This window comes from Fusarium oxysporum, chromosome XI, assembly GCF_013085055.1.
Source record: "Fusarium oxysporum Fo47 chromosome XI, complete sequence".
Taxonomy (NCBI): Eukaryota; Fungi; Ascomycota; class Sordariomycetes; order Hypocreales; family Nectriaceae; genus Fusarium; species Fusarium oxysporum.
The window spans coordinates 2,201,414-2,221,037 of NC_072850.1; the positions used below are offsets into that span (position 1 = coordinate 2,201,414).

General features: G+C 47.0%; 8 protein-coding genes and 1 non-coding gene across 9 annotated transcripts; 4 read left to right on the top strand and 5 right to left on the bottom strand.

Annotated features, from left to right (window-relative positions):
- Positions 1 to 204: 204 nt before the first annotated feature.
- On the top strand, positions 205 to 681 carry FOBCDRAFT_281713 (uncharacterized protein; the record flags this gene model as incomplete). Its single annotated transcript, XM_054707618.1, has 1 exon — positions 205 to 681. One exon carries the CDS (start codon positions 205 to 207, stop codon positions 679 to 681), a length of 477 nt encoding a protein of 158 aa, XP_054563593.1.
- A 385-nt stretch (positions 682 to 1,066) lies between these two features.
- FOBCDRAFT_t260 lies at positions 1,067 to 1,138 on the bottom strand. The gene has a single exon. It is a non-coding gene; the product is annotated as a tRNA-Pro (tRNA).
- Positions 1,139 to 1,427: 289 nt separating this feature from the next.
- On the bottom strand, positions 1,428 to 3,551 carry FOBCDRAFT_281714 (uncharacterized protein; the record flags this gene model as incomplete). Its single annotated transcript, XM_059611608.1, has 2 exons — positions 1,428 to 1,825; positions 3,449 to 3,551. The coding sequence occupies 2 exons, from the start codon at positions 3,549 to 3,551 to the stop codon at positions 1,428 to 1,430; spliced, it is 501 nt and encodes a 166-aa protein (XP_059466268.1).
- A 779-nt stretch (positions 3,552 to 4,330) lies between these two features.
- On the top strand, positions 4,331 to 7,934 carry FOBCDRAFT_245433 (uncharacterized protein; the record flags this gene model as incomplete). The annotated part of the gene is made up of 5 exons (XM_031192951.3): positions 4,331 to 5,124; positions 6,976 to 7,098; positions 7,150 to 7,222; positions 7,613 to 7,774; positions 7,812 to 7,934. The coding sequence occupies 5 exons, from the start codon at positions 4,331 to 4,333 to the stop codon at positions 7,932 to 7,934; spliced, it is 1,275 nt and encodes a 424-aa protein (XP_031031797.3).
- Positions 7,925 to 9,680, bottom strand: FOBCDRAFT_233849 (S-adenosyl-L-methionine-dependent methyltransferase). Its single transcript, XM_031192953.3, has 9 exons — positions 9,497 to 9,680; positions 9,309 to 9,448; positions 9,213 to 9,254; positions 9,101 to 9,167; positions 9,026 to 9,053; positions 8,960 to 8,972; positions 8,823 to 8,912; positions 8,415 to 8,757; positions 7,925 to 8,352 (listed from the first exon to the last, which is right to left on the bottom strand). Exons 1-9 carry the CDS (start codon positions 9,599 to 9,601, stop codon positions 8,119 to 8,121), a joined length of 1,062 nt encoding a protein of 353 aa, XP_031031799.3. The 5' UTR covers positions 9,602 to 9,680; the 3' UTR covers positions 7,925 to 8,118.
- A 1,605-nt stretch (positions 9,681 to 11,285) lies between these two features.
- FOBCDRAFT_192581 (uncharacterized protein) lies at positions 11,286 to 12,783 on the top strand (the record flags this gene model as incomplete). Its single annotated transcript, XM_031192954.3, has 2 exons — positions 11,286 to 12,024; positions 12,073 to 12,783. The coding sequence occupies exons 1-2, from the start codon at positions 11,449 to 11,451 to the stop codon at positions 12,781 to 12,783; spliced, it is 1,287 nt and encodes a 428-aa protein (XP_031031800.2). The 5' UTR covers positions 11,286 to 11,448.
- A 410-nt stretch (positions 12,784 to 13,193) lies between these two features.
- Positions 13,194 to 14,318, bottom strand: FOBCDRAFT_208749 (uncharacterized protein; the record flags this gene model as incomplete). The annotated part of the gene is made up of 3 exons (XM_059609243.1): positions 13,194 to 13,841; positions 13,997 to 14,058; positions 14,114 to 14,318. The coding sequence occupies 3 exons, from the start codon at positions 14,316 to 14,318 to the stop codon at positions 13,194 to 13,196; spliced, it is 915 nt and encodes a 304-aa protein (XP_059468095.1).
- Positions 14,319 to 14,665: 347 nt separating this feature from the next.
- FOBCDRAFT_192583 (uncharacterized protein) lies at positions 14,666 to 16,274 on the bottom strand (the record flags this gene model as incomplete). The annotated part of the gene is made up of 8 exons (XM_059608729.1): positions 14,666 to 14,982; positions 15,031 to 15,133; positions 15,262 to 15,528; positions 15,573 to 15,640; positions 15,687 to 15,726; positions 15,773 to 15,954; positions 16,000 to 16,132; positions 16,179 to 16,274. The coding sequence occupies 8 exons, from the start codon at positions 16,272 to 16,274 to the stop codon at positions 14,666 to 14,668; spliced, it is 1,206 nt and encodes a 401-aa protein (XP_059466269.1).
- A 2,053-nt stretch (positions 16,275 to 18,327) lies between these two features.
- FOBCDRAFT_245437 (uncharacterized protein) lies at positions 18,328 to 19,581 on the top strand (the record flags this gene model as incomplete). The annotated part of the gene is made up of 6 exons (XM_059610684.1): positions 18,328 to 18,358; positions 18,456 to 18,542; positions 18,955 to 18,976; positions 19,008 to 19,066; positions 19,115 to 19,239; positions 19,306 to 19,581. 6 exons carry the CDS (start codon positions 18,328 to 18,330, stop codon positions 19,579 to 19,581), a joined length of 600 nt encoding a protein of 199 aa, XP_059468096.1.
- Between the last annotated feature and the right edge of the window lie 43 nt (positions 19,582 to 19,624).

A 19,624-nucleotide genomic window follows, 5' to 3' on the forward strand; every position in this document is an offset into this window, starting at 1 on the left:
ATAAACTTCCTTCTCACTATTTCTGAAGCAACATTGCTGAGCTCGTACTACTGAACTTCCCGTCTCCCTCCTTCATTTCCCGCTGCCTTGACTATTGCCCTAGTGTAAGTAGTGCAGACCCCAGCCGAGCACAACTATGACTAACGATCTAGCCCGCCAATACCACATTTGCATAAAACATTACAGCCTCAGACCCCACTCACGATGGTGGAATCCACAAACGCAGAACGTTTGGACTACTTGTGGGAGATGGCTTTGGCCATTCATGGGGGTATCATTGAGCACCTTGACGAGGACCATGAACTTGACAAACCTCTCATCGCGCACCTCAAAGAGATAGACCACTTCATCATGGTCAAGAAGGGTTTGCAAAGCCGTCGTATCGATCAGGCTAGTGACAACGATAACCAACTTGCCGGGCGTACCACCCCTCCACGCAGCCACCAATCCCCTTTGACCATTGGGCACGTCAACAACCAGTCAATCAGCCCCCCAAGCCATCGTTCAGCAGCTTCCCCTTCCCTTTTTGGTTCTTCTCCTGAGCCGCAGTACACTAGAGCGTCGGCGCCTGCACGACGAAAAGTCGCTCGTCGGATCCCAGGAGAATCTCGAAATTCCAAAGCTCTGCGCGGGATGCGACGCGCAGTACCCTATGCAAGCTGGGTTGACATTCCCAAGTGAAAGACGCGGAGCTGATGATCGGACAGTGAGAGGAAGGGGGGAATATTACATTGACTTGTGGTGTCGCAAAAGAATTGGAAACGTGAAGGGATAATAGAGGTTGCATCACTTTACAGATACCCAAGTTGGATCTCATTAGCGTCGGACATTTTCAGAGTCATTACAGCATTTAATTCTATGGGAAACAATACAGTCATTCCTACGGCGTGCTGATTAACTTAGTGACCAAACAGCTGTTACTATTTTCCAGGACTTGTGTCAATTGATCAGGTTATCTTACTGATTCTTAGCACGTCAAGAACAACGTGGCTTGCTCCCAAGCTCTCGCTGACCAGATTTCACTTTGTTAAGAACTTGTACCTAGTGCAAGAAAAAGCAAAAAGAAGGGCTCCTCCGGGGATTGAACCCGGGACCTCTCGCACCCAAAGCGAGAATCATACCTCTAGACCAAGAAGCCGATTTTAGTAATCAGATATCAAAAGCTTTCCCAAGACAGTTTTATATTGAACAGAGCATTCAACTCCAGCAACTTCCTTAAGATTTGGGCAATCCGATCTTCAGCAGCTATCATCTCACTGTCAGGCGACTGCAGATCGTTTGTTTTTTGGTCGCCCAATGTGAATATTCTGTTTTTTGTATTGCCTAGAGTCTCTAAAAATATCCAAGGCACCATCAATAATGCATAGATCTTCAGCCAATCCGCCTCTGGTATTTGGGAATGACCTCAATATCACCCAGCTTGCTCACTACTTGTTTCTAAACTTGGGAAGCATGACTCCAGAGATGGCGATGTTGATGAAGAACAGTGAGGTATAAAGAACAGTAGTTCTGTCAAGTCGGCTCTCGAGCTTGTTCATCTTGTTCTGCTGGGTAATATGTTGGTCCTCAAGTGTTTGTATTCGCTTTGCAGGGACTATAAGCTTTTTCTCAATGACAGGAGTGTCGTTCTCGCAGCCGCTCTCTGCGTCAATCTCATCTGTGGCCTTGTTGATGCTGACGTTAGTCAGAGATTCACCAACAGTCGCTGCTTTTGAGTTTGAATTGATGTATGGTTGGATGTTAGTCACTGACGCACAATATCGAAATAGGATGATCCCTGGCGAGACATGCTGAATGATATTGATGGCTTCTGATTGTGAGAATGCTGTGGTGTAGTAGTCAGTGAACTTGCAGCAAAATGGATTAAGAAGAAGACAACTACTGCGCAAGTTTGAGAAATATATACCTGTTACGGCGACTTTAATATGTCGGGATCTGAGTAGCGTTCAAGACCTCTTTGTCAGAGATTTGTTGTTCTTCGAGGTGAGGCATATAGAACATATTCCCTGTTCTAATTTACCGTCTTTAGACCAAGTCTTGGCTTAATTCCACAAAAGGTCAGTTCTCCAATATGACACCTGGAAATGATAAAGAACTTTAGGCTTAGCCCAAGTATCAACAGTAACATCGAATCGTAATACATCGACAGACTTCATTAGCAAAATGAAAGAAAATTGACGCCTATTGGTCTCTGGGCTGCAGTACCTAGATAGCAAAGACATGTCGGACAGCACTGCCTTTTCTTTCTACATGGATAAACAAAGACCCGGAGATTGATAGTGTGCAGTCTATGTTTCTCTCACTTGCTTTTCATTTTGCCCCTCCCAAGACTAAACTGATCGAATATGCCAAAGCTAGACTACTCTTTACTCAACGTTGCCCCTACCAAATGGTACGCGTGTACCCAACAGTAGGCAAAACTATGGAGGAGTGTCTTGGAATCTTGAGTCGTGGCTGATATGCCAAGCGGACCCAAGAGCGAGCAAGTCACCATTAAGGGATGGCCACATTTAGTATCCGTATCAGGGCCAAAGCAAATATGGTCACTGGGCATCAGTACAGCCACAAATCCAATGGCTCAGCCAATTCGCGTCGTACAACATGAGAGACACAAAAACATACTTTCAGCTGGCTCCATGCAGGGCTGTAGCAGAGAACAAGTGATTCAAGTGACGTGCACTTTAGAACTAAATGCAAGTATGACGGATAATTAAGTTTATACTCAAATTATCCTCGTTTGATTCATGGAATGCACCTACTGGAACTTGAGCACGCGTCATAACACTGATCACCCCCACCCCATGGTTACACAAGATCCTACAGCGATGAGGCTGGGCATCGGAGATTAACAGACCGGGACTGGATGACGGAATCGACCGGGCCGCAGATTGGCAATTGCCGATTCAAGGGATTTGAGGTATGCCCCCCATCAAAGCACAGCCTGGCTAATGTAAGGGATAGATGAAAGCTGAGCTGAAGATGTTGCTTTTTGTAAGACGGCCACTCCGTATCCAGGCGCATATGTGGCTTTTTTATCGCATCTGCAAATACCGATCTAGAGTCTGAGACATTCGGATGACATGTGATCGATATGTCTCAAGCCATCAGAAGGGGGGAACCGGACGGAGCGCTGTTTCGGGTGTTACTCAGGGTATTGAGATATGAAACATAAATAAGGGGCACAGCAACCGGATGATAAAACCTTACCTCAGCCCTGATTGATCGTCATCTTAATCCATATCTCCAATACACTGCACAACTTGCTTGATAATCTATCTCTCTTTTCGAAAGATGCCTTCAACAGTTATCGTCGACAATAAGATGCCTGGCGTTCGGTGCCCGACTTGCGCCGCGGCTGGACAGGAAGTCTGGGTCATTCCAGGTCGCTGCTGTGGGATCTGTGGAACTGCTTGCGTGGGTGAGTAACCATTGACTTCAAGGGACATACGTGCTGTTCTGATACCATTGACAGACTGATGGAACTCATCCGAGTGATGTCCGACTTCACTCAGCGATAAAGCATAAATGACAGCCGGCCCCATAAGCTTCATGGTGTGAGGGACTACACACTTCTCCTTCCTATGGACTCAAGCTTGGACTTGAATCCCAACTTCTCCTCTTCATCTGTCTACTGTTTCAGCGGTTATCTTCCTGGATGATGTGACGCCACGATGACGAGGGCTTTTTTTATCGCTGGCTATACATAATCGCTTCGCTAGTATCGTCGTGCAACGGAACTAGTTTTGGCAGTACCCAAAGATGTGCTCGGCGGGTCTCGCTATGTCAAACCGCTCTTTCATTGCCCTTCTGTCACAGACGTGAACTTCCCGTCTCTATTGTTTGGTGCATCGGTCAGATTGGCCTCAGTACACGCAGCCGATGGTACTTTTTGGGATTTCGATTGTCAGCCTGGCTCAACCATTGTTCACCCACCATTCGCGGTCAGCCTGCCCGAACAGCGCAGTACTCGAACGATTGTCCGTCCGTAGAACTTCGACAGACTTCCATGCATCCGTTTCATACGCCTAAGCACGGATCCCAGCACTGTTCACTCAATGGTCTATCTATGCATCGCTATGATCGTCAGGGACTTTATATTGTTCACTGCGACAACATGATTTCCATCGCGAAGCGAGGAGTGCCAAGATAGGTGGGTCAGGAAAGTGCGCGGAACATTTTAGCCAAGCGTACATGGTTTTAGTGTATGTAACAGTGATTATAAGTACAAGTAGTGCTTCCTATAATAAAGACCGCCATAGGACATCAGTGTCAGTGACGACCACCAATAGAATCCACGACATCATCACCAAGTTCAGCGTCTTCTTTCAAAATGGAAAAGCTTACTAAATCCCACCTCCGGGAAGTCGGAAATGAGCAGGTTAGTCAACGGATTCTGCAGTGGACAGATGGCAATGAGTCTTGCGACCAGAGCGACCCCAATACATCAATTCATTCACCCTCAAAGTCTAGTACCGACGGGTATGAGACTTCAATTGATTCCTTTTATACAGCTAGTGAAGGTGGGTCCGAGGAATCAGCTGCGACTATCGGACGATCTGCGATTCCTGAGCCCGCAACATCTGATGTTCTCATTGACACTCCGCAGCAGGAAACCTTTGAGGACGCAAGTGAAACAGTAAATCCGCACCCGTATTTGGCAATAAACCTGGACTTCGCCAGAGAGGCTATTTACATCTATGAGATGATGAAAGAAGGTGTCATTGACGATGAGTGGAATAGCAAGTCCTGCCTTCTTACACGCACGCTCATCCATGATAGACCAGTCTCCTCGTCAGGGCGACTGGGCTGGCGCTGCGATGTCAACTATGACCCAGATGGTGTTTACACAGGCGCTGTCGTGGTACTGTTCATGCCTGATAGCGACTTTGTGAAGAAGATCAAGCAAGGCGAAGTTGTCTTTGATCAATCTACTGATATGAAGCCAGTTTCAGTTCTCATGCAGACGATAGACCCTGACTTTTCTGGCCTCGAGACAAGACTTGCCGGTCGAGTCTTGGCTTGGAAGGTTTGTGGTTCTGGGGATTGTGTCTGGATGAATCGGCAGGGTCATTCTATTCACCTGGGTGACCCAAAGGTGATTCCCAACATCATCCACCTGCTCAAGTGAGTAGTGTCTTTACATACGACTTGCTGGAGTAAGTATGTTGCATTTTTATTTGTGAGAATTGTTTTCCTGTTACAATTCATATTGGATAAAGGAATGCTCAAGTGGGCAGGTCCTTATACACCTTTGTATTACCCGTCAACCTAACAGTATAGTATTGACTGATAGACTGATTTATGAGTATGAGAATGAATATATGAGTTTCTAGAGTGGAGATTGTATGAGTCTTTGCAATATACTTTGTATAATAGAGAAAGCAAATTAAAATCTTACAAGTGACCTGCAAGCATTACCCCCGAAACTGACGAAAGGTTTTCGCTTCCCAGCCTTCCCCAAAAATGCCCTGGGACGGAGCATATCCCCCGAGGTATTGTGTGATTATAACCACTACATGAAAAAATTTCCGATCTCGATTGTCATGGTGTTTTGGTCTGATCTCTCTCGTGTCAATGAGAAAGGTCTTCTCAATGCGCCTCCAGATCATCAAGTCTGGGGAGACTAATGTGTTATGAGCAGTTTGAGCTCTACACCCCAAGGCTCAGTCGCAAAAACAAGAACCAATTCAAATAAGCTCATAACAGCCCAGATGGAGGTGAACGCCATGTCGAAGATCCAGAGGTTCATGCAATAAGTATGAATCCAAGCAGCGAGATATAAATCCCTCCACGAAATCCGCTGGCCTCTTTTTCTCTCCTCGAGCGTGTCGAAGTATCCTATAACTCGAGAGTAAAGTTCTCTTCGCACCCTGACTTTCGTCGCTCTTTTCTGTATCTCCAGAAACGTCTTGCGGCGATTGATTCTGTCGCGAACGATCGCTCGTGGTACCTCAACCCATTCTGCGATTTCTGCAGACTGGTCCAAGTGGAGAGTGAGTTGTTCGCGTATTTGGTCCTTGAGGTCCTGTTGTTCGTCAAAAAGCCTCCCCAGCTCTCTTTTTGTCTTGTTTTTGAGAGGTGTAAGAATGGCGGACCAATTGTTGTTGGAGGTGGTACAGAATGCCCTTCCAAAGACTTGGAAGAGTATGACCCCGCCCAAAAAGGGTAATATATTTCCATACCATCGTGACACGCGGTTTGTTACGCCTAAGATCAAAGCGATGATGATAGTTATTAATACAATGTAGGCAGATATCATCATTGCGTAGAGCAACGCTAACAACGCTAGGTCGCATGCTGCAGCGACTCCTTTAGTTATAATGATAATGAGAGTAGAGCTGGGCGCCATTGGCGCGATATATCCGTGGGCAGGAACCGAGTTGTTGTATGTCATGGTAGGGTAGGGGTAGGATGAGTCCTATCATATAGAGAAATTATGTGTGTGTAATGTAAGCCGCGAGAATGCTGGGCTTGATGGAAGCGATAGCTGACTGTGAAAAATGACTTGTGCTTAGGGCGGTAATAGTTGTTATGAAAGGAGGGAAGAAATGGAAGAGGAACTGGGGAGAGATGTGAGCTATACATACAGGTTAAAGGTAAATGTTAGATGTCTTGTATATGCTAGCAGATGCTCATACTCCCTCAAGGTGTAAGAACGATAAGGTGTTGTATTTGATGCGTTGCCCTGATCTGTTTCACCGAGATATTGATAAGGTTTGCATAAACAAAACCTGAAGTGTGAGATACAAAGCCAAATCCCATTAAGCATTTCTGTCAGTGAGGCTTAGATTTATTACAGTTAACCTCAGCCGCTAATGTGGCGACATTATTCTCAAGTTAAATCTCACATGTTGCTATCCACTATTCTCACATCAATCAGCAACTCGTCAGCCACAATGCCCTCCCAGTCTTCATTGCTGGCGACACTCTTCCACTCATCAAAGGCCTGATTTTTGGCATTTGACTCATCACAAGCGGTTGCCATCTCATCCTGCAGATCTCTCATCTTGCGTTCAAGATCATCATACCTCACATGTACCCTGAGAGCCTCGTCGCGCTGTATCTTGGCCTCCCATATACATCCAATCGAAATGACGCGTGCCTTTGCAGTTTCCACCAGCTCAGATGAAACCTGATCAAAATCGCAAGCGGTCGCGATGTCACTGGTGAGGTCGATGTCCTGAATGAGGGCGTTCTATCAATGCTTAGTAACTTTGTCGAGGTGAGTGTAGCGCTCTTTCTCGGCGTGATCGGTGAGGATGCTGCGTCACCATTTCGCTGGACCACCTGCATCCGTCTGCATGTAATCCGCGTCTAGCTTATCGCGAAGACTGTTGGTGTACGACTCGCTGGCTCATTGCTACATTGGATGCTTCCTTCTGTCTTGTCGTTGGACGAGAGCAGTAGTGGCGGCGAAATGCGCGGCTTGACTCTGTTGTAGATGCTTATCGACGTCGTCGCCGAGTCACTTCTAGCCGTTCCACGTGAGCTTTGACAGCGAATCTCGGGTAGGGACGTGTTTATCGATCGATCGCATCGGGGAAACGGTATTGCGATTAGAGCTTGTGTTGGTGTTTGTCATTTCGTCGTCGGTATCGGCTATCTCAGCCAGCTGGCAGAACCTGTTGATGGTGAGGGTGAAGATATCGGGCTGGCGCCGCGATCAACCTCGATTGAGGTGGCAGGCAAGTCAGAGACTTCGGTGTCGTTAACAGGAAGGCCGAGCGGACCGGGGATCTTGACCACTCTCGGGATGCAGATCCAGCTTGTGGAGGTTGAGCTCTCAATCATATCAGCACCGCCCTCGCGAGAGTAACCATCAGATGAAGCTGAGGAGGCCCAACAGAGACCAGATGGCTCTTCATTTTGAGCTCAAAGACCTGCTCAACAGTGACACGCAAAACACCGCCACGTTGCAGACCATCGGCGACTGAGATGAAGCTATGAGTGCGAAATGGTATTGACAGCTGGTGTGACGAGCAATACATGACTTGGAACACCAGTTAAACTTCACCTACACCTTATCCCGTGACCGTGCTCAGACACCCAAGCATCAGAAGCCACTTCTAATATACTAACAGACGCTTCCAACCCAATGCAGTACATGTACAAGTTCGCTTACTCCGGCTTCTTTCCATACACAAGCCTCAGTCGACAGTAAGGATGATACTTGCCCGACCTCAATTCCCTTCGAAGCTGCGAGCAATAAACCGTGACTTCATCCTGCGACCATCCTAACACGACGCTCGCCATGTACAAAACAAAGCCCTCCAGATCTTGATCCATGGCAGCAAACGCAAAGTTTCCGATTTCTTGCATCTTGGGATCTTTGGGCCAGCTACCGATAGGAAGCTGCAATTCCAGTTAGCCAGAACTCCTGCATGTAGTAGAGTCGGACGGTTAATGGTGCCTACCTTGAAATCCCGAGTCTGGATATCCGTGAACCCTGCATCTTCCATTCCCTGCTTCTGTAAATCATCATCAAGAATGGTAAAAGTTCTACCAAGTCTCTTGCCACCTTCGATAAAGAACTTGCCCCATTCACTCATCGCGCTACCGTCCTTGACAGTATCATCATCACTCTCAAGACAAGGCGACGCTTCAAAGCTCTCAACCCAACCGCCTGGCTTACATGATCGGAAGGCCTCTTGGAATAAAGCTGACCAGTCGCTGATGGAACCGTAGAGATATCGCATGTAAACAAAGTCGAATGAGTCGGGAGAGAAGGTCCATGGTTGAGTACAGTCTTCGATCTCACTGCTTTTGTCAGCTGATGGCCCAAACAAGTTGTCGTACAGCCGATGTGGCGCTGAAGAACTTACAACTTCACGTTGGGGGGGACCCAGCTTGGTTGGATGGGAGATATGTCGGTGCCGATCACTTCGGCTTGGGGATGCTCATCGGCAAAGTCACTGAAACGGTCAGTAAGAACATCACCACGTCGAAGCAGTCCACATACATTGCCCAGATTCCTATTCACCAACCATATGAGTATGTGTTTGGTTGCAAAGTCGCGGTTTCATACCTGTTCCAGTGCCCACATCAAGGACAGACTTGACAAGGTCAGATACGATGTCTTGCACGAGGGTCTGGAGCTTACCTTGATATCGTCCTTCAATGGTGCCAGGTGAAGTTTACCATCTAGTGTGAGGACCAGAAAATGGTGGCTGAAACGTGTCAGTGTCTATCTGAACCAGCCCCGTAACTCTTACATAATATCCATCGCCTCATTCTGCTGAGCATCATTGGATGCCCTGCACGCCACGCATTAGTTGTATGCAGTAAGCAGCAATATTTGCATAACTCACCAATATTCGGCATTTCCCCTCTCAGAGTGATAGGTCCGTCCTTTGATAGTTCTATAGTTCAGGATACTCGACGTCATCGAAGCCGTTGATGACTCTGTATCGACCCCAAGTGAAGAATCAGTATCTTCATCCTGTTCATCCTACACAGCGCGTTAGTCCCAGCCCCTTTTGACAGGTCTCAAACGTACCTGTGCCAAGGCAGCCCAGTGCCCAGCGTCATGCAGCACAACCTCACTTGCTCCTGACGAAGGAGACTTTGGTGACTTCTTCGGGGACGAGGCTTTGTCGCTCATGATGGTGTATGACTTGGCGATGAGGCTTGCGTAGGAAACTAGTTGGTTCTTGTCAAAGCGCGATTTTTGACAGCCTGCGGGGTAGACATGAACGTCTCGGCTGATTGATGTGGCATTTATTGCGGATCATTGCCGGGTGTTGTCGAAGTGCCGGGGTTGCATGATAGATAGGACAGGGATAAAATATGATCTGACATTGGTAAAGACCGAACATCAAGATGAAAAGGACAGCATGAAAGATATAAGTCAGTGGAAGGAGATATCAATAAAGAGCTTATTGCGAGAATTCACACAATTTACATACTCTACACAAGAATCAAGAGTGTTTTCAGTAAACAAAAACTCCTGCAAACTCTTAACTCCATCTTCCCCCTTTTCTCTTCTCTCTTCTCTCATGTCCGTTAGACTTTACCTTATTCTTGAATCTTTTAACAACAGCTAATCGGCCATCTCTCTTTATATTATCATGAGCGGTCGCACATAGTGATCCATCCACTCACGAGCAATCACGTATTCTTCAACAATACGGCAAGCTAGTATGGTGTATCTGGTCTTTCGACAGGGCCAAAGTCTGGCTTGAGAGGCTTGGCATAATGCACTTCTGATTCGGTGACGCGGGTGCTCCTCATCGTTAAACATGTTTTTGCGAGCCGGTAGGCGGTGGGATAAAATCGACGGATGTTCTCCAAAGATCTTCTATTTTGGGACAAGATTGACGATGTGAGTGAACGTCTGTGTAGTTAATATAAGTGAAGTCTGAAGGGTTAGTATACGCGTTATGTGTGTTATTGTTGCAGTTATGCACTAATAGGTTTCTAAGAATTTCTAAGTAATAAGTTTTCTTAGCCTCTACGAAGTCATTTGCCTGTTAGATGATTTGTTCACATCGCTGGTTGTATTCGTGGTGTAGAGTCTACCGCCTACCCTATGGGCAGTGAGTTAAGCATTAGACAACAAGGAAAATGCAAGGAAAGTGAAACACAAGACGAATTACATAATTATTGCTTCCCTTTTAATATAATTTAATCTCTTTTTCTGTATTAAGTACTGCATTCCTTTCCTTGACAACAGAACATCGAGAAAGTAAAGAAGTGATCAACCGGTCACTATTTATAGACGCGGCCGTGCTGCACCAGATAAGATAAGATAAGATAAAGGAAAGTCTCTCACGCGTCACTTCACGTCAACTCCATACGCGTACTGGGCCCCAATGCCTTGAAATAAGACGCGTTTCCAGACTCAATTTCGGAGTAGAGATGAAAGTGTTTCCACTTTTTGACCAGACCCATCAGGCTGGTTCTGACGTGTTGGCGCATCTGTAACGCACCTCAAACCCCTGCATCCCTGCCATACATTGCCAAACTCAATCGTTTGACATCACGTCTCAGATCTTGACAGTCCCCGTTTCACATCCCATTCGCTTACACACCAAGAATATCACCACGAACTATTACTACCAGCGAAAACCACATCGGTTATACGGCCCGTTAGACTGTCTCATCTGTCAGATCTGGTTTGGATTCTCGGATCAAGCAGCTTCCTGTTTCTAAAAGCGCCCAAGGGGTGATGGCATGAACATTTTCGTATTAGGATCTGTTTGGAAAAACGGCGAGAGATTGACTTTCGAGATGCCATTAAAACGAGTAGAAAGTATAAAGTGCGCGATGACACCCTCATGTCTGTGCTTGTTCATCCAGCTTTCATCCAATCTCATCTCTGTTTATTGTTTCCAAGCTCTGCGAGCTTTTTGTCTCCTCTTTTACTTATCATTCTTTTACCAGGCTGCAGGAACAGTCATTCATTACCATATTTGCTATTTCTAATTGCCTATTACTCTCTCTATCACGATGAAGTTTTCTGCCGCCATCATCACTCTTTCGGCCGGTTTGGCCACTGCGACGCCTGTCTTTCGCACCCCAGCCCCAGGCAGACATGTCTCTCGATCCATCAAGAAGCGACAAGTTCCCCAGGAACACTCCCACGACTTTGTCTTGACCATCACTGGTGAGATGCTCAGACTCAACAACCCCAAGGAGATCCAAGACCCTGTTTTTGGTCTTCTGGGTGATGCCGCTGCAAAGCAGGGTGCAGGAAGCGTCACCAACCTCGCTTGTCTGAAGCAGGAAACTGCTGATCAAGCTTTTACCAACGCCAAGGAGATTGGCGATCTTCGTGGGATGGCTGGTGCACTGCTCTTCCAGGCCATTGAGCGCAACACCGGTGGTGTTGGTGTTGCCAGCAAGCTGTGCGATGAAGCAGCTGTCAATCCCGAGATTGGTGCTCTCACGCAGCACCAGGATGCTGCCTCTACTGGCGCCGGTGCTATCAACAAGGCTGTTACTCTCGAGCTGTCCAAGCAGCTGGCTGGAATTGGTGCTGACCCCAACTTGGCTCTACTGAGTGGTACATTCGCACCAGGAGATGTAAGTACATATGTGCAACTGGGTACTGAGTATGCTGACAATGTCTAGACCAGCGATACCACCGGAAAGGGCAACTCCTGTGACCAGGAAGAACCCGACCTGGGCTGCATCTTCTCCCAGGGTCTTCTTGTCATGGATGCGACAGAGGATGAGATCTCTTCTGCCGTAGCTGATGTCACCCCAACATTCACCGGAACAGGCGGCATCTTTGCCACTGACCTGGTCGACCTGGCCTCATTCTCTGTCGCCTCTGGCACTGAGGTCGCTGATCTTGCTACTATCGTCAACGGAGCCGCCACTGGTGCTGCCTCAGCTACTGCTACCGCTGAAGCACCGGCTGCTATCAACACTGGCAAAGCTGCTGAGAAAACGGCGGGTGCAGGTGCAGGTGCTGGAGCTGGAAAGGGTTGCAAAGCCAAGTCAAAGACCGCCGCCAGCGCGACGACCTTGACTCCCCTTCCCAGCCGCACCTCTGGAGATAGTGCCAAGGCCACCGGTGCCGCCAACAATGCCCAGGGTGTGAACGTCCAGACCTTCACTGGTACACTGGGTGGAGCACCTCCCCCTGTCATCTCTTCAGCTGCCGAAAAGCCTTTCTCTGTCAACGGAAACACCTTCAATGGTGAGAGTGTTGCTCTCGGCCGATCTTGTGATATTCAGCACAATGCTTGTGCAGATGCTGCTAACTCTGGTCAACTTGCGGGAGGTGTCGGACAGTGCGAGACTCAATTGGCTGCTTGTCGCGCTGCCATTCAGTAAGCAAGGAGGCACTTGTACTTTATATACGGTTTTAGCTGTAGATATATACTTTGAATGACTCACGATTTTGCCTTTGAACATCAATCAGTGAATCTTTGAGTTTGTGCTATGAATTATTCTGGCAATAACACCGAGACTCTAATTAGCTCTCTAACTTGGAACTCGGTCTTTCGAAAGCAGAAAGCGAGAGCGTGATCCTTTCCAGAGTATCACCAAAAAAAAAAAAAAAAAAGAAAAACAGTTCTCGCAAAGTATATAAATTAAAGTTGACCTATAAAGGCAATCGATTAATAATCTCATTCACCTGCCTATAACCCAAGTCAACTAACCCTTTTTTATCCTGGCTCTCACATGTCTAGAGCTCAGTATGGACGATTACATGAACGTCTCTCCCAAGTATTCCCACGCAATCAATGCATATCCGAAAGTAGGCGGCCATGTTTGTCCATCCAAGCACCCTGATCAGTGCAATGAGTTAGTCTTTCGTCCTCCCAGCTTTCAATAAGTCGAAAGACCACCACTTGATACCCTGCTTCTGTTACGCTACTGAAATCAGGCAAGAAATCGTTGAAGAGTTGGCATGGCGGGATAGTGATTGACTTCTGATCGTCATAAAAGTCGCCGTTATTCAAGCTACTCATTTGCCTCTCAACATACCTAGTATACATGCATACTAGCTGCAACTCGATGCATCCCTCTTCCATAGTGGGAAGGTCATCCATGATAAGCTCCCAGTGATTAGTTTCACAGGATTCCTCTGGAGGACACTCGGAAGCGTTGCGATGTCGGAGAATGAATATTGGGAATTCTTCCCCATCGCCGTATGTTCCAGCCGCTGCTGCCCACCAGAGAAGATCGATTGAAAAGGAAGAATCACTTGGAGGCTTGGGACATACCCATATGTCCTGTTGATATCTTGCGTCAAGCCTTTCGTCGGCCGGAGCCTCTTCTCGATCAATGTGGACCGATGCCTTGGATAGTCGAGGCTGGAGTTGGCCGTCACTGAGTCCGTTGGAAGACTCTGAACCAGCTAGAAGTTCGCTGCCCTCTTGGGGCCCCTAGTTCTCCCCAGGTGCAGTCGAGAGACGCAATGGCTGCTTCGACCTCCGCCAGTGCCCGTTGCAAGGCGGACTTGGTAGATTGGAGTTGATCCATGTTGGAATGTCCGGCGCTAGGAAAGGTTTATAAGATTATCTTTTAGAAGGGGACTTACCTTATGGCGTTGGTGGTATGGTGTGCAGATGGACTGCTCCCAGTCAATACAAACGCTTCCGTCTTCTTAGATTGTATCCACTTGCGCGACTAGTCTTCTAACAAAGACTCAATGTACCGTTGTTACCGTAGTTATTATTGGGCTTGTTCATCAGGCCTTCCTTTAGTTTTGCGAAATGATCTGGCAACAAAGCATAACGAAGAAAGTGACAGCCGATAGAATAATTGAGGTCACTGCACAAATAAGTAGAGCATGAAGAAGGTATCCTTGCTTTGTGTTTGCCATCGGCGGCTAGATCCTTTGCGACCTTGCCACTTGGCATCTTCAAGAAGGGCGAAAACCCTGAATCGTGAGTTCTATGATAAATCTAGACCTAGCTTGCGAAAGTATTGAGGAGCTTGCGATGAGACAATGGCAAAGGCGCTCAGAAGTGACTAGTGGGAGTGACGGAGTGGATTGAAGCGATGCGTCATTGACTACGCGCGTCCATTCCTGTGGATGGACCACGTTTGTGTGCCTTAATGAACAAGGCTTAGCGGACATCGGGTTTAATTATAATGCGAACATCAAGATCTTGTCCAAGCTCATGCTTCATGCTTTCAGGCTGAGAAGACTTTTCTTCCACGAATCATTAGTCAAAATGATAAATAGCATCTTTTTGGTTGTTATCTAAACTACACCCCTACTATCATTCATGAATGTTGTCATCTCAACCAGCTCAGCCGTGCTCGACGACGCTTCTTGCTGCGCCTGACTTGGCTTTCCTTTAAAGATGGTACTCTCGGTATGACGCGAGGTACTCGGAGTTCTTCCCTGCTGCCTGGGTGCAGATGATCCTTGGTGATGATTTCTGGGACCTGAGTCGATAGAGCTTCCAAGTCTTGGGAACGCCTTGAGGATAAGGATTCGGAGATCAGGAAGACAGACACACCATAAGCCAACGTTGATCTCAATGACTGACCAGTAACAGGTCTCGAAACTGTCCCCTACATTATGTCAGATGTGATTGCGGAGACAAAGGTTGATGAACCTACAGGTTGGGTTCTGAGAGTTCCCAAAAGCAACCAAGTACCGCAGTCGCAGGATGCTGACAATGGTGACACTACTCACGTTAGCTTTTATCGGCGACAGGGCAGCCTGGCAACTTACAAAGTACCAACAGTGAACATGACTGCTACAGCAAGCTTCCTTTGCCACTTCATTTGCAAGCGGACCAGTTGCCAGATAGGAATGGCCAACATCCAAACATCCAGGATGATACTCACGGCTGCAATAGCCCAAGCTAATGGATTGATTCCAAGACAATGTCCCTCATGCAGCTTATCCCATCCTGTCCAGTAGAAGCTAATCGGCTGACATTGTGTGATAGCCAATATGTCGAAGATGACCATGCCCAGGGCTGCAACACCGATCGTACCCCATATAAGACGTTGGACGGTTACCACAGGGAAGATTCGGAGGTAGAAGAGGGCGACGCATATCTTTGTCAGGAAAACATCGGAGGCGTAGAGGGTTTGGCCAATGTAGAGGTACTAAAACTGTTAGAAATACTTTTGAATAGAGATGGGAGGCATACGCAGAGATAGCTGTTGATCGTGTCTGGGCTGAAAAGCCATGCGTCTCTCCCGAGACCATTGCCCGAAACTATCCGCAGTCAGTATTGATTCCACCAAGTGCGAGGATGACTTACGGCCATGAACACAAACAATAGTGTTCCCCAGATCAAGTAGCTATTGTAATTAGTAGGGCACTCTTTTGGCTTCGACAAAGACTCACAAAGACAGCTACGACGAGATAATCATCCAGCCTGAACTTCCTCTCGTATCGCAGCTTCTCCCAAAACCGAAGACCAACCGCAATCGCCGTGATTGTAACCAACGTAATGGCCAAAATGTCGAATTGCGCATGTTTGTCTCGCACCGGAAAATCACAAGCAACTGAGGTGACATTCAGCGTCGCTGCAATCGTCAGCATTCAACCAGTACCCAATTCGCCACACGCACCTAATGAGTCCCTTGGCAGGCATTTCTTCTGAACACAGCTTGCGACCTGCGTCTTGAGTTTCGGGTCGGCGCAAAGACATTGGACGTCAATGCCACAGGTTGATGTTGATACGAGATCGACAAGACAGCTTCCCTAAGAGAAATCAGCATTTCTCGGTTCAGATAAGCGAGAAACATACAGCGCAGTCTGGTATCTTTGTCAGAAAGTCCGAGACATCATCACAGAACACTTGGCATACGAGACAAGCCCACGTCACCAGCAACAGCAGATGCATGCTTCAGATGATATGCAGCATGGTGGAAGAGACAGCTGTGATATCGACAGGGGAGGAATACGAGGGAAATTGAGCAGTCATTTAATTGTTTATCTCCCACCAATCTCACGTGGCAAGTTTAGCCTGGCTGGAGAGATTGCCGATGCAAATCTTTAGCTGACCCCACAGAGTTTGAGACTTGTCTCCAGTATATACGAAGCGGAGTCATGTAGAAAGGAGGCCTGAAAGAGGAAAGAGAAACAGACTAACTGTAGAGCTGGGAAATTGCGTGTTGGGACGGTAGGTGTTTTCTTTCGACCCCCCAGAGGAGGATCGACGGATTAGCGCAAGCATGGACTGGTAACGATGAATGAATTGCTAATTTGGGTAAAGGCCTTTCGGCAGTTAAGGATCCTCAGATGCTAGACAGAATACTTGCGGCTGCTTAGAGACATTCGCTTTCTGTCGCCCATCCCAAGCTATGCGGCCACTAAAGATCCGCGATCCACTTAGCAAGGCTTATTGTCAAAGCGGGATGGGGTGAATTTATGCGTTCGAGTCAGTGACGGCAAGTTCGCCGAATTGCTGGAACTGTCAATATGGCCGTATTGCCGAACTTGCTGATAATCACTGCTTCTTGGCAACGTGAATGATGACCTGTCGCAGTTCTGGTGGTCTCGATCTTCACTGTGAACTAGATCTTTGCCGTTCACGACACTTTTTGGACAACGCTGTTGTTCATCGGCAGAAGAATTGCATTTGAGGTATCGTCACACCATGACGGCTTTCGCAAGGGCGGGTGATACTAGTGCTGGTTAGTGTGTAGCTAACCAGCGGTATATGAAGTCATTGAAGTCATTGAAGTCGGCATTAAATCTTCTGTCTATAAGAGGCACATTTGGGTATACTACTGCGCCGCCAGAAACTTAAATCTATTGGTGAAATGGTTCAAGAGGGAAAGAAAAAGAGAATCGTGGCGCAAACGATCTAAAGAAGCTTGCGGGAAAAGGTACGCTAGAGCTTTCCGCTGTCTACAAATGGAATGTAAGATGTAGCTAGTGACAGACTTTGAAGTATTTGTCACTATCTTGCTCGTCATGTCCGTTGAGATACTAGCTATGAGCTAACAGCTGAATGAATGCTGTCAGCGCGCTCTCTAGACAATGAGTCTTCGCCGTTCACTGCACAGAGACGCGAACAGAGGAAGATGTTCCAATGAAGAACCGGTGAGCTTCACTTAGTCCCTGTTAATTACAAAACAATGAACGTGAAAGAAAAGTGATCAGAATAGACCTTTACTGCTACCAGGGACTTAGAAGAGGTTTGGTGGTAGTTGATTCACAATCAGGTTGAAAAAGCTTTGACGAGAGCTTCACCTTCGAGCTTGGTACACGCAATTCAACAATCTGACTAGGAACGTTTCAGAGTATGATGATAAATACTTTAAAAATTGGGCATAAGCTCTTGCCAATCTACCCCTTGTTGATTTTGCCCTGTTCCTTCACCTCCTTGACCTTTCTGGCCATATCCTCTCTTCTCCTTCTGCAAGCAGGACATTCCATTGGAACAAAACGGCCTGCACTCCTTATTGCGACGTTGCAATGTCTCCAGCCGTTAAATTGAATACCTTCTGCGCAACAATCCCACTCCTGGGTACTTCCCATGTCCTTCCCGCAGTAGCACAGCCGCTCATAATATATTACAGTGCACATCGTGAGTAGTAGTGCAGAGGCTACTGTAAGGTGGGATGCAGATAGTGTTTGTCTTTGGAGGTGCCTTGTATGGTGGTAGTCTCTGTGGACGTTGTTTGAGACACTTGGCAATGCGAAAGAGTTCTGCTTTATATATAATTCATACTCCCAGGCTGTGATGAAGGTTGGCACCGACACATGGGAAATTCTGTGGAGGACTACTTGTTCCTAATCACTTTTGGATAAAGTGTCAGTCTCTGGCATCTACTGAGTCTAGGTCGCTTATTTGCAGATGACACCCTTTTCTGAGAACTTATAATCACCACAGAGAACTTAAGAGTCCAGGTCGCGAAAGCCAGAACTCCGAATCATGAAGATACGACATGAAGAGGAGCGAGTCTGATAAGACCAAGTGTGATCAACATTCGAGGAATTCTCTTAATCAGATGATCAAAATTGATACCAATATTGATGCTGTGACAGACTCAATAATATTCTGAATGGGCGCAAGTTTCGGGTGGCATGACAAACCTAGCAAAAAAGAGTGGCAAACATACAGAGTGCGTGAATGTGGAGGTTAAGAAGCTGGCAGCAACAGGTAGTTGGCCCCGATACTGAATCATCATCACCTGACAGGAACATGTTGAGATGCCCAGGGCGACACTAAAAAACCTGCCAGGTCATCGACTAGCTTCATTCGATGAACCCATGCCTAGGCGCTGTTGACAAAGCTTCTGAACGCGCCATGTGAAGATACGGCACAGACCACAGAAGAACAGTTCACTAAACCTGAACATATATTGAACACAAGATGTTAAGATCAACTACTATCATGGGTATAATACTGCCTTCCAATATAAAAGACTCTGGCTGCTAGCTGTCTCCATCGAGCTATCAATCAGCTTTCATTGCTGTAAACCACTGACTTCTCTTCTTCCCTCAACCACAAACGTATCATCGCATCCACATCAATCGCCCTCCGAACACCACGGACGACATAATTTCTCAAGATGAGCTTCTATCGAACGACTGGTAAGTCTGGTGCGACTGCAACATCTAACAGTTTGAATGAAGTCATTGCAGGCGAGACAATCTCGGATTCAGAATCAACAGCAAGTATAGGTACATTCGCGAATTCTCAGAATAGTGGAAGCTTAGATCAGGAAACAGCGACTAAAGAACAGTTGACTTATTCCAGACTTTCATCAATCGGAAAAGGAGAGGCCAACTCTCTGAAAGCCATTCGGATTACCTCCCACGTTCTCGTTCGATGTATTCACTCTGTATGGTTCACTGTAGAGTGGAATGACGGGGGGGAGTCATGGGAAGCCGAATTTGCGCTACAGTTCTATCAACCATAGATGGTCTATGCTTACTGGGATGCAAAGAAAGGGGGACGCGAAGGGGCAACCCAGTTCGATTTGTACCACATCTTTGCGATCCTTGACCACGGCAGCATGAACGATCATAGCAGGAGACGCGCTCAAAAGCTTGTTTATAAGATTCAGTGGGTTGGCTACGATGAGAAAGATCACAGCTGGGAGCCAGCGGCGAAGATTGTTGGTCTTGTTCCGAAGATGAAGGAAGAGTATGATGAGATGCATGGGTTATTAACTCTGAGAGATAGTACAACGTGAGAGAGTGCATTATCAAGTAGGATGGGAATTATATATGATGACT